A 13,088-nucleotide genomic window follows, 5' to 3' on the forward strand; every position below is an offset into this window, starting at 1 on the left:
TTAAGTTCCTCTCCAAACAATGTGTTGTACAAAGCTTGCATCTGTTCTTGTTTGGACAAAAGTGTTGGTTCCCAGCCTTCATCATAAGTCCTTTCCATTTGCCACTGCAGTTCCTTCGGCTCCCCAGTGTCCTTATTACTCTGAGACACTAACCCATGCAATGCTCTCTCGCAGTTCATCTACAGCCACAAGGAGAGGGCAGGAGGGTAAAGTCTGGCTCCTTTACTTGAGGAAATATTGGTGCACCCCCTTTTGTTCTCATGCCTGTGGTGAACAGCTGAGGCTTGGACAGAATAAGTTAACACGGTACATCAGCTCTGACTCTGTATTTACCGAGCTGCTGAATTAACAGAACTCAGAGAATGCAGACCAAGTTGGAAAAACCAGCTTGTTGGTGACAACTTTACATCTCCTAACATCTTAGGAGATGTAAATAACTGAGGACCCAATCCTACTTGTTGGCACACATCCAGTTTCATCATATCATTTCCTTAAACATGGGAAATTCATTAGAGAAATACTGATGATTTGATTCAGCAGTTTTGCTTGTATACCTCTGGTGGTGACTTTTCCCACTTTTTGTCATGAAACAGTTGTTTGAATAGTAAACAGTCGAAGGATTTTGCTGCCACCTAGTGGAGATGAGATGCATACACCATGGGCGCAATGACAACTGGCACAACTGTCAACAGAGTTACCAAAACACAATGAATAAGATAAACGGTTTTAGACCGAGAAGTCAAAGATAGAAAGAGCAACTTAGTCCATACAATTTTTATTCTTTTTACTTAAAAATGTGCACATATAATATCAATTTCAACCAACGAGAAGGAAAATCCATGTAAAAACTGTTCAGTTGCAAAATAAAATTTAACTGTATAGCCCGATTGTGACAATTAAAAAAAAATAAAATTAAAAAAATAACAAAAAAAAAAAAACAAAAAAAAAACATACACAACCTGTCTTGACACCTATCAGAATACTTTACATCACATACAATATGGAGAGAGGAAAAAAATGTCAACACCATGAATAACCTTCTATAGTTTAGAACATCCACCGTTGAGGACACATTCTTCAGCTCAGCCACTGCTGAGTAATTTGACTTTTTGGGCCAGAGAATAATTCAGTACAGTACAGACAGTCGTTGCTCTAGAGTGTAGTGAGGACCAAGGCAGAGATGCAGTCGACACAGTGATAGTGATTTCTCATACCAAGGTGAGCAAGCAATTGTTATTGACAATTCACATATCCATCCTAGGATGAAACTGTGGGCGTTTGTCCAGGTAGTGTGGTCACTCAAGCTCCTTGAACCGTGCAAACATGGCCTTGCGAACTGCTTGTTTGTAAGTGGCATGATCCCAAACAACAGGCTCCTTCTTTTTCCTCTGTAGGAAAAGAAAATTGCAATGGAGGGTCAACAAACTAACAAGAAAATGCCAAATAAAATATATCAACAAAATAAAGCTGCACACTTACCACGACAGGTTCAGCCCCTAAGCCAGGCCTCTCACTGACTTTATGTGTTTCCCTAAACACAAAAAAAAAAAAAACAAGCCTGTTGGCACAGAATTCAAAGCCAAATATCCTTCACAAAACTAGACAAATGCTACTTTATTTCCCAATTCTACCATTTCAATGACAGCATAAGTTATTTACACCTACCTGGAGCTTCCTGCCCATGTGTTGAGGTGCTGCGGCTGGTGATGGTGTTTTCTTCTCTTCTGTTCTGGGGACCTGGTTAACTCTCTGGCGTTCAGCTATGGAGGACAGGATCCACACTCAGTGGTTAGGCAAACAAGATAGTCCTCAGCATGAGAATTTCATACCTTTCATTTGTATTTACCTCTTTTTCCTGGTTCTCCAAGGCCTCAAGCTCCTTCTTGGACTTCTTGATCTTGAGGTGGATCTCCATATTTTGCTGTTAGAGACAAAGCAATGAGACAAGAATACATGAAGTTGTAGGAGGCAACTTCTACAAGGTCATTGTAAGCCACATTTAATAAATTGTTTGCATTTATTAAATGGTTGTACTTTGTGCAGGTCAGAAAGCTGCTGGTGGCGGATCAGAGCATCCTTGTTGGGGAACTGCCTTCTACACAGCAAGCAGGCCATCTTCTTCCAGTCTGTCAGCTTGTCATCCTTGTCATCTGATTGGCTCTTGGAGCTCTTTGGTACTTCCTGCTTCTCCTCTTCCACCTCCTCATCACTCCCAGCAGCATAGTCTGAGGCCAGCAGGCCCAGGGAGCCCATTGGACGCTGGGGAGGCAAAGTGGACAAACGTTTCTAAAAGCATCTAAGTGGCAATCAGAACGGCTAGATCAAACAAACTTTTTTCTTTCATAGAGTAGTGGCCTGTCCTTTTTGTCTCAGTCATTTTGAGATGGTACAGAGAACAGAGCAAACAAAGACAGAAGAGTATGAACAACGATTAAAACCCCATGCAGTTGCAGTATGAACTATGTAGTGGAGTGAAAAACATGGTTCGTAGTTCTCACCTTTCCCTTTTCATCTTTCTTAGGAGGAGCAAGGGGCTTCTTGAAAAGATCTTCTCCAGTAGTGCCCTGAGGTAAGAAGTAGGGCAAAACTGATTATAACTCAACATAAAAAATATTTTTTTTAACAATAAAGTGCCAAGTTTATTGTAAAAGAGTAGACAGAGTAAACCGATTTTAAAATGTATGAGTACTGCAAGAGGATCCCTAACCTTCCTCTCAAAGATAGCAAAACCCGCATCAGCTGCCTTGGATATTTTCTTGTCCTCTTGCATTCCAGTCTTCAGCACCGGCGAAGGGGCACGGACAACATCCTTTTGGCGATTCTGGATCTTTGCCCAACGCTCCATATCTTTCATGATCTGAGACAGCAACAAACTTTTTAAACATTTGGTCTTTCTCAACACATATTTCATGTACGATGTATATATTACATTGGAGGGCTACCTTGACAGCAGCAAGACTTCTTGGCTTCTCCTCTTTACTATCCTTCTCTTTGTCCTTTTTAACCAGGTCATCATCCTCTCTCTTCTCAGGGGCTGATGCAGAAGTTGGGACAGAATCTGGAGTGAGGCTGGTGGCAGAAACGGGAGCTGATGCCACGCTTTGATGTGGGACAACTGTAGATGCACCAGCATGGGAAGACGAGGGATCCGATGGCTTCTTCATTTCTAGAGGAGCATCTGCTGCCGGGTTGGAAAGGATGGCTTGGACTTCAGCAGTCATGGTCACAGGCTGGGTCTCTGTAGTGCTTCCCCCTGGCACTGGGATGTAGGTCTTCGTCACAGAATCCCAGTATAAGTACTCCTGGGTTTGGGCATTGTAAAAATACTGTACCCAACAAAAGGGAAGTAAATCAGAACTTAATGACAACTCAAACCAATTCTTTGACAGACAAATAACAGTTTTGTTTTTGTTCATGGAGAATTTCATGAAGGTTTCCAACTGGCCTTATTCAATAGGAAATAGCACTGCATTTAATGAGCATCTCATTTTAGTCACCTTGCTTCTATATTTTATCCAGTTGAAAATAAACTAAAACTGAAAGAATTAATTCTGCTTATTTTTCAACCTGTGTTTTATTATCCAATTTTTTGCCATCCAAACAAATAATTGTGTCAAAAAATTTTCTCTCTATGGCATTCATATGTCCACGTATCGGGCTCTTTATCTCCAAGTACAAGGCTCTTTCTATTGATTTTACAGGATCATGAACCCTATTAAATGTCACAGCAATTTGGACGACAGAACAGCACAAAGAAACAGTATTTGCCTGGGGTGCTTTAATTTTAAAATAGTGAACTGAGATGAAAGCAACTCTAAGTAGTGAATGCAGACTAAACCAAGATCAATCCATTTTCCACAAATTTAGAAATTAGATACACTCAAGGGCGGCAATATTAACATTAGCTACTTTCTTGACAACTTAGTTGTTTTGTGGCTGATGAAAAGTGACTGGATCAATGTGTTGTACTGTATTCTTACCCTAGAATTGGGGTCGTAGTACAGAGTTGTCTCAGGGTCATAGTAGAAGCCAGATGTGGCATCATACAGGTAGGTGGACATGTCTGGAGTCTCAGACCCTGGAGAAATAATTGCAACACATGGGTAAGTACATATTATGGAGGTTCATCATCATACAGTCATAACGGTGCACAAAATATATTAGGGTGATAGGTCCAGTAGTATGCAAGATTAGCTAAAGACAGATATACAGACACACAAAACCAAACACAAGATCCCCCCCCAGGCTGCTGCCAGGTGGAGATAATTACTCACAATTACTTGAGCAGCACATTGTCTTAATAATTCTGACAGGAAGTGGACTAACACTTTTCTAGGTTTGTAACAGGGATGCATAGATCCGATATTAGCATCAGATATCAGCGCCGATATCAACATTTTACCAGCATCGTTATAGGCACTGGAACTGAAAAAGTCGGATTGGTGCATCCCTAGTTTGTAATGCTTTATCTCTCTCTTACCATAGACGTAGGCCATTGATCCGTCTGCTCCGGCCGTCATACCAGCTGATTCTACAGGCACAGGAGTTCCACCAACCTGGAATGATGGATCCACGGCTGGGGTCTCACCATAACCAACTCCCTATAGGCATTAGATGGAGGGATAAAGTTAAATGCCCAGTTGCAGGACCAATTATCTCTATCTTAACTTTTTTTTTCAAAACCTACCTGGTTATAGTTGGAGTCTGATGATTGAGGGGGATGAATGCTGCCAGCCATCAGGTCACCTGGCAAACAAAAGGTGGGACTACTTACTAAGGGAAGTTTTCTGTTCCAAGTGTTGTAACATAGTGCATGAGTAGTGGGATAACAGGCTGTGTGTCTGTTAAGTCTAACCTTGCATGCCAGGTGTGGTGGTAACAGGAGGTTGCAGAGACTGAGGGTACTGCTGCTGAAATTCCAAGATGAAATCAACAAGTCATTTTTCAGAGCACGAGGCCCAACCTTTTCTTTTTTCAATCATTCTTTGAAAAGCAACACAACAATCAGTATGACTTACCCCCATCACATTGGCCTCAGGTGGGTACCCCAGAAGAGAACTGCTTGATTTATCAAAATCTCTTCTGAAACTGAAAACACAAGAATTTATCAGGGGTGAATGAGTTGGGATTTAACCAGCAGACATCACTGATTTAGAAAAAACTGTGACATGATCACTCACTTTTGATTCTTCAGGGGTTTTGCAACCTCAGCATAAACTCTGACACCATCAATAGAAAGGGGCTTTGGTTTAGTGAGGAGCTCAACCAGACGTGTCACTTGCTACAAAAGAAAACACAATGTTTAGTGGTGGATAGTCAGAGGAAGAAATAAATAAATAAATACATTTACTGTACTTTACTAGCCATACATTTAACAAAGCAGAAGTTTGAAGCAGCAGAACTGATGCTTTCATTTTAAATACCTCGTGGGAGTCCATGTCAACAAAGCAGAAGCACTTGGCTCCAGGCGTCTTGCCCTTAACTAGACGAACATTCCTCTCATCCAGATACGCAAAGGGATCCAAGGCCTTTAGGATGGTCTCCACTGTGGTCGTGGGCTTCACATTCTTTATAATCATGGCTATGTGGTGAAACAAAAGAAAAATGCTTTCATCTTTTGAAAAACCGGTGCATTACAACTGGCACATAATATAACAAATATGTCTATGAATTTCTAGCGTGAATGGCTTAAGGAAAGCAAGAGTAGGTTAAGACAACTCACTTTTGCTGTCTTTGAAGACAGGATCGTTTTGGTTTGAACCGTGATGAGGAGGGTTGCGGTTGGACCAAGACTCTGTCTGCAGCTCTGCTTCTTGCTGCTGGAGCTGCTGGTCTACCTGCTGCTGCCAGGCCTCTGGGGTCAGGTCAGAGCTCCGCTGCCACTGGCCCTGGGACAAGGGGTCCATAGGGCCTTTGGCTTTGGACCCATTCAGGTTGTTCTTGAATTTCTCCAAGGGTTCTTCTGGACCGGGCAACAGGGGCACCTGGAGCTGGGGTACTTTGTGATCTGATTCCTGAAGTCACAGGGAAGGGACAGATCATGTGTCAATGATGATCAAAGTATGCTTTGAGAAGTTTAACTGTGATAAGTTGACAAGAAAAAAATGGCCAGATCATTCCCATGGACAACACTTACATGAACACTTCTTTCACTTTTGTCAGGCTGGATGTATTTCATGGAAGCTGTTTTAGTACCAACTTTGAGGGATCCCTGGGAAGAAAACAGAAAAGGTCAGTCACCATACTGCTACATAAGGGACTGATATCTATAACACTACCAGTGACACCCAACATGATCTCTGGAAGGTTTAGCCCTTCTCCTCACTGCTGAGGGTAAAATGGGCAGACAACTTGTGGTTGTGTCCCAAGCCCAGATCCAAGATCATAACTCACATAGGCTATTTGCCAAATACCACAGTACATTGTCGAATGTGAATAAATCTGATATATGTATGTGGATGACTAATGTCTGTGGAATAATATCCATAAGAAAAATTACAGAACTTGCGGTGTCCAATAATGACCAGGATTCTCAGTAATTAAGGCCTACAAACATAAATGCCATGGAAAATGCCTCATGTCCATAATTAGAGTAGAGCTCTACAGAAATAAGAGGCAAGTTCAAAGAATATGTAAATATATATGCCATATGAAATTAAATTAGGTGTTTAATATCCACAATTTTCACCTACGTTGTCCATGTCAGTGAATCTGCACTGGTAAACTGCAAAGAGTGTATCTCACTTGCACAAAAGAAACAGCTCAATCCATGCACATGAAAATGCATCTAGAAACAAAAAAAAAAGCTCAAACCAGACTTCAGTTTCCATCATAGCTGTGTACTGAAATGGGTGTACAAGTATTTGATGGAAATTAAAATCACTGGTGATATAACATTAAAAAACTGTCTTCAAAGTATCTACTGCTATCTGTAGTATCCCCATTTTTATACTGAGCTATCAGAAGCTGGAGAATAAAGGCAATCAGTGGAAACAGCTGATAGAGTTGTGTACAACCAACAAGTTTACTAATGGAAACAGCAATGCCAAACGATCCACTACATATCCATATTTCAGCAAAAACTGAGTGGATCCCAAACTCCAACAAGTGATGCGATTCTCCCTAATTCTGGAGATGACAAAAGTGGAATTTTCCCAGAAAGTGCTGAAGATCATGTTCATTATGTCAAGAGGAATGCTCCAGAGGACAACAAATTACCCAAAGCACTTGTATGAAAACTGAAGGAAAACTGGCTGGAAACACTCCATGATGACATGTAGAGAAGAATACCTTCAAGAGAGCATGTACTGCTCAAGGAAAAGGTCACAGACCATTGAAAAGCCTGAACGGGCTAAGAAATTTGGCACATAAGAACTGATGGAGAAATGTGAAGGTAATAACCCTCGGAAGCAATGTAGGCCACTGTGGTGCATGATGAAGATGAACATCTGATTTGTAAACAATACTTCACCTGAAGAAATAGTGTTAAAACAGCATTAACCTATTTATATCAAAATGGTAATTTTGTTCTGCAAAGTGAGCAAACAAAACATCAGTATGGTAAAATGTTTGCAAATACAGCCTAAACTGCAGGTTTGTTGGTAAGCAGGAATCAGTCAAGTGCTCAAATCTACAGGTATTGCCAGACAATGGAATTTCTCCATAACCTGCAGCCTAGTAAAGACATATATAAATGAATATATGAATATTTCCAAGACAAAGGCTTAAAAATGCTGCAACAATCTCCCTCAGTTGTCTTCTTTACAAAGACCAAATCCCAACACATGAAAACTGGATAAGTCAGCCTCATCAGTCATGACAAAAAGACAAACTTCAGAACTGTAAGAGAAATCAATGTAATTGGCATTTTTCAACCAATGTATTTTCTGGTTAGGTGATTCAAGGCTTTAAATGAAGAACATATTTACAATCCTGAAGCTAATGTCTTCTTCGCAGAGACTTGATACTCTATGATATAAACCAATACCATCTTGCACAGAGCAAACATGTTGCTGTTTTCTGCCCTTTTCACCTCTTCTCCAATGTTTGCTGCCATAATCCATGTTGGACTCATGCTCCTGCCACTGCTTCCCCTACTGTTTGAAAGAAGCACTCTCTCCCTTGCATTCCTGAAAATTCACAATAGTGGAATCCATGAAGGCAAGTGGTGACACTAAGACGAAAAGTTCACATTCGGAGCCAGAAAGAGAACATAAGAAACTAAAAGAAAAAAAAAAAACACAGTTTAGCTCTGCTTTTAGCCCGCAGGCATAGAGCTTTGCAAAGTTTGTCCTAGGCTTGCCTCCATAATGCCGTGATGAATACCTTCTCAGCGGGAGAGAGACAAGGAGGTGATGTGGGAGGAGTGGCTTTGCAATGAGTTTATATACAAACTGTCTGTTGGTCTCAATACCGTCTAGTAGTTAAACAAAATTGCATATTGCATATTTAACGTTAAGAGCTCAAGTCAAAGGACTGGATACCTATGTCCTCCTGTGTACGTACGCAGCGGCAACAATTAAGCAAGTCACGTTTCTTTGAATCTTTGAGTGAGTGAGTACTATCCTGTTTTTCTAGATAGGTAACTGTGGATTACTTTTACACAATGAGGGTGTCAACTAATGACTTACTAAATATTGCACTATAAAATGGCAACAAATATTAACTCCCTCTCTTTAACCATTATTGGTTAACTGAATAATAGCACCTTCCCAGGACCCATCTCTCTCCCTCCCCCATCCTACTAAATGCCCTCTCAACCCCCAGTAATCCTGATGGGAGAGATGGCCTTCGTAGAGTGACGAGGATGGGCCACCTTGTTGGACTCCATGAAGTGGACTGCATCCTCGAGGTTTAAAAACTCCACATAGGCCGTATCGTAGCTGTAACCTGGGGACAGCATTTGAAATACAGATGGGTTTTTGTTAGTCAATGCCAGCAAGGAAAGTGAGCGAGTAACAACATAAGACAGTAGTTCGTGAATACATCGAAAACAGTGAGCATTTTTCAGGCTGCGAATTTCACACCTTCATTGGCACACATACCTTTTCCGGAGAATATACATTATGTTCATACTTTTTATTTGTCTTCAGTCGTCTGACCACTGAATGCATATCTGACTTTGCAATGACAGGCTTTGTTAAAGCCACATCTTCATAGACCAATATTCCAGATGCAGTTAAGAAGTGCATGCTGTAGCACCATGGAGACAGAATAATGTGATCTAACAGTTGCTATCTTGGCAGACATTAAAAAATGACATCTCCTGAGTGGTGGATCTCTGTGTGTGTGATGAGTCTTTTCATGCTTGTAAAATGAATAACCTAAAATGATTGAATGATTTGGCCTCTGACACATCTGACATGAAAATCTCAACAAAAGGGCTTGGCATCATGCATAACCGTGTCTAACATCAACCCATTAAGGAAAAACTTGCCCTTGAGATCAGCAACATGACCAACCTGAAGTGTAAGAAAAGCACTAACAAAGAGGTATCCGTTTCAGGCTTGCTGCTGATGAAGTTCTTTTGTCAGAATAGTTGGATAAAATGCCTCTCAAGGATGCTTTCAGTGTGTCACTTGTCACAGATCTTTTGTGACTGACATCAAATATCACTCTGCAAGGATGCTACATTAAAGGAAATCCTCTGATTGCTGACAAAGACCCTACATCCTCAGACATGAACAATCTGAACTGCATAACAGAGAAAGCCCAGGCTTGTCTTAGAGAGCCGTTTCATCGAGACCAAAAACAACAAAAGCCACCAAGAAGCATTACAAAGACAGAATGCGAAGGTTCGAATGTCGTAGTAGCGAAATATTTTGTGGGACATGTTAGCGATCGACTGCCCCAAACAAATTTTAAAAAGTGACATGTTCCTCACCTGGCACCACACTTTTTATCTTCATCCCCTGCATTGGGACACCGTCACGAACTGCAAAGGCACCAAGAATCTGGAAAAGATTGCATCAAGAACGGGTTAGACAGTCTGTTAAAATTTCAAGATGCTGCCATTCAATCAAAATGCTACCTGTGCAACAAGAATTTAACACTAGTAGGCCTAACTCTAGTAACCATAACTGAAGCAGAGCTCTCTCTTTCAGCTTGATTCTCACCTGCTCCATTGTAGCAGTCTTTGGAATACCAATTATGGATATTGTATTGGAAACTTGGTCCTCCACCGACGCACTCCTGTAATCTTGATCCTTTCACAGACATTTTTATTAAAATTACCGTTGACAAAAATATTAGAACATTAAATACCCAAAGACTACAAGATATATCCATTTAACAAAATAAAATAGAACAAATAGAATTTAAAAAAATAAAAACAATACCTACCTGAGAGCCAGAGTCACTAAATTTAGGGGCTGGGAGTGGCTTCGATTCCTTCAGAACTTTCTCTGGTGGTTGAAATTCTTCATGCTTGTAATCAAAAACCCTTCCAGTCCCTGTTCTATAATCAATGTCTCTGTAGTCTTGATCTCTACCCTGTACTGTGCTGCTGCTTTCGAAATCACGTTCGGTCCCAATCTTATTCCTCGCAGGTCCTTCATTATGTGGTATATCCTTCGGCCCTTTAAAACAATCATTTGGCCCCTTAATTTCTTGAGCGGACTGATTCTTCTCTGGATGAAATGTCATCTCATCAAGACTTGGTGCAGTGTGACTCTGCTTAGGATCTCTTACTCCCAGCCAATGATCAGTCTCATTCTCTCTACCATGTGAGCCTGCGAGGGGATTGATTTCTGGCCTTGCATGATCTTGTTGAGGTTTGCGGCCCATTGGTGTTAAATCCATAGCATTAAAATGACCACCACCACGCGGGAAGCCAGCCTCTTTGCCAGAGAATTCAACAGATGACCTGTCCCTGTCTTTGAATGGCGTTGGATCTCTGACGTTGCCTTCTCTGCCAAAACCTAAAGGGAAGCTTTGGTCTGTTGCATCTCCCACACCTTTATTAATATTTGAGAACTGGTTCTTGTCCTTGCGACGGTTCTTCCACTCTTCTGCAAGAGTCATCTCCTCACCACTTCTATAATCCATAAGCGGGCTGTCTCTTGAGTCTGAAAATTCTCTATTGTCTCTGTGGGTGTCTTCTCCACCCATAAAGTCTGGTCTCTGGGGGCCACCAACATTTGAGGAAATGCCAGGCCTTCCCCTGTCCATTGGAGCAACATCATTTCCAAACCTTAGAGGAGATCGCTCCCTACCTCTAAATTCACCTGAAGGTCCAGGACGATTTCTGAAATCCATATCAGAATCAAATCCACCTCTTGCATTGAAAGGTGGTCCACCTCTTCTGTCAAGATCCAACATCCTCCTCTCATTAGGAGGCATGTCCATATTATAGCCATCAATGCCATCCATGCCTAATGGAGGCCTGTCACGCATTTCCCTAAATCCATCATTTCTCTCCAAAGGAAATCCTCTTCTTCCATCCATGTTGGAACTGTTGAACCCTGGCATATCAAAGTGATACATTTCCCTGTCTCGCATATCCATAAATCTGTTGTTTGGTTCCCGTGGTGGCATACCTCTCCCTCCCATGTCTAACAAGTTCCTACCAGGTCCCATGTAACCAGATGAATTCATTAGTTTGTCTCTGATTGCAATTTCATATTGTCTTCTAAGACTAAAGTCTGGCTCTTCTCCTGGTCTGAAGAAGTCTCTGTTTGGCTCTCTTCCTCGCATATCTCGTGGCTCCATTTCACGCCCCCTCATGGGTGGACCATCTATCCTCCTCATGTCCATAGGTGGTAGATCAAGCGGTCTAGGGCCCATATGGCCCACGTTCATCCCATCTCTACCTCTAAAATCAGGCATGGGACCATCTCTTTCCCCAAACATTTCTCCACGATGATCACCGCTGGAACATACAGTCATACTTTTAAGTTAGACTACTGATGATGTAAAAGGCAAAGTACCAGCAAAGCAATGAACTTATGGAACTAATAAAAAAAAAAAAAAAAAATGAAGAAAAGGTGAAAAATTGAGGTTTCCTATTAGAACAGCTTTACAAATCACCATAACATCACCAGACATTTAACCATACTATCATAGTAGCAAAAACATTATGGTAATCAATGTCATACAGCTTGGTCTAAAACTAAAATTCTTCCAGCTTACCGAAAAGGTGGCCCTCCCCTCGGTCTTTGCCCTGGTCCATCCCACATGTTTCTCTGACCAGTGTCTTATCTGGTGGCAAAGTTGGACGATTGTTACAGGTTTGATAAACACACACACACACACACACACACACACGTCCGTATCTATCTCACAAACATAAAAACGAAAACACCTTGCCACACAAACCTAACTGACTAATGATCCTGTCAAAAAAAAGGACAGTGCATGTGTGATCTCCTAACTGTCTCATAAACAGTTAACAGAGTGAACAGACCGAGTGTGTGTTGTAAAGCAAGGCTGCTTCAAAGTGACGAGCGCTGTATGGGGTGACTGCTAACACTAGCTAACTTAGACAAATGGCCTGCTAGATATACGTCAGGCCTTGCATCGTCTACAATACTATCAACAACGGCGCTGTAATCACCGAGTCGCTATTAACAAGGCAAATCAAAGAAAGACTGCTTTACTTATGATGATAACAGCGACTAAATGACTACAAATGACATCCACTGTTACACGGTTACCATCGCTAACCCTCAGCGGTGCATAGACCCTGCATAGGTTACAAGAGCTAACGTTAGCAAGACCGGTTTCTTTAGCTCGCCCGGGGCAGCACAGAGAAACGTCCACGGTAATGCAGCGCACTAAGACTACGACTTCCACGAATCCCAGGTAACGTCAGATATTAATTTGGAGTCTCACTTTGATTGTTTCTTTATCCCGGTAGCGATGTTGGAGGAGGTAATCCCTCAGGTTGTCTGTGGCTAGTACGCAGTTGAAAAATGGAGACGAATATCAAAGGAATATACGCAGTGTTCCGGGGGAGTGACCGCTGATCCACATATAGAAACACGGCTGCCTGGGATTTGTAGTTCTTTGTAGCTCTCTGTAGTTCTTAGTAGTTCTTAGTGTAGTGCTGAAGCAATAATGCTGCATACTGATTTTGTGCTGATTTCGCA

At 41.6% G+C, this 13,088-nt stretch overlaps 1 protein-coding gene across 2 annotated transcripts; it reads right to left on the bottom strand.

The window, feature by feature from the left end:
* Window positions 1-759: 759 nt before the first annotated feature.
* Window positions 760-12,951, bottom strand: rbm6 (RNA binding motif protein 6). Of its 2 annotated transcripts, none has more exons than XM_030051213.1 (23): window positions 12,832-12,951; window positions 12,130-12,198; window positions 10,342-11,869; window positions 10,116-10,205; window positions 9,884-9,953; window positions 8,816-8,889; window positions 6,137-6,211; window positions 5,723-6,014; window positions 5,424-5,581; window positions 5,181-5,281; window positions 5,019-5,088; window positions 4,856-4,907; window positions 4,688-4,746; window positions 4,481-4,601; window positions 3,981-4,078; window positions 2,943-3,326; window positions 2,708-2,857; window positions 2,499-2,564; window positions 2,035-2,259; window positions 1,847-1,921; window positions 1,666-1,760; window positions 1,480-1,531; window positions 760-1,388 (listed from the first exon to the last, which is right to left on the bottom strand). In XM_030051213.1, exons 2-23 carry the CDS (start codon window positions 12,174-12,176, stop codon window positions 1,296-1,298), a joined length of 3,975 nt encoding a protein of 1,324 aa, XP_029907073.1. In that variant the 5' UTR covers window positions 12,177-12,198; window positions 12,832-12,951; the 3' UTR covers window positions 760-1,295. The 2 variants fall into 2 exon arrangements, with proteins under 2 accessions (XP_029907073.1, XP_029907072.1); XM_030051212.1 differs by having other exon boundaries at window positions 4,856-4,910.
* Between the last annotated feature and the right edge of the window lie 137 nt (window positions 12,952-13,088).

Source organism: Myripristis murdjan, chromosome 5, assembly GCF_902150065.1.
Source record: "Myripristis murdjan chromosome 5, fMyrMur1.1, whole genome shotgun sequence".
Taxonomy (NCBI): domain Eukaryota; kingdom Metazoa; phylum Chordata; class Actinopteri; order Holocentriformes; family Holocentridae; genus Myripristis; species Myripristis murdjan.

Excerpts from the sequence above, each read along its gene's own strand:
- rbm6 (XM_030051212.1), bottom strand. The coding sequence starts at position 12,176 with ATGTGGGATGGACCAGGGCAAAGACCGAGGGGAGGGCCACCTTTTCG. Across the intron at positions 6,015-6,136 it reads AAAGTGAAAGAAGTGTTCAT|GAATCAGATCACAAAGTACC; the intron begins GTAAGTGTTGTC and ends CTGTGACTTCAG. Across the intron at positions 1,922-2,034 it reads AGCTTTCTGACCTGCACAAA|CAAAATATGGAGATCCACCT; the intron begins GTACAACCATTT and ends TGTCTCTAACAG.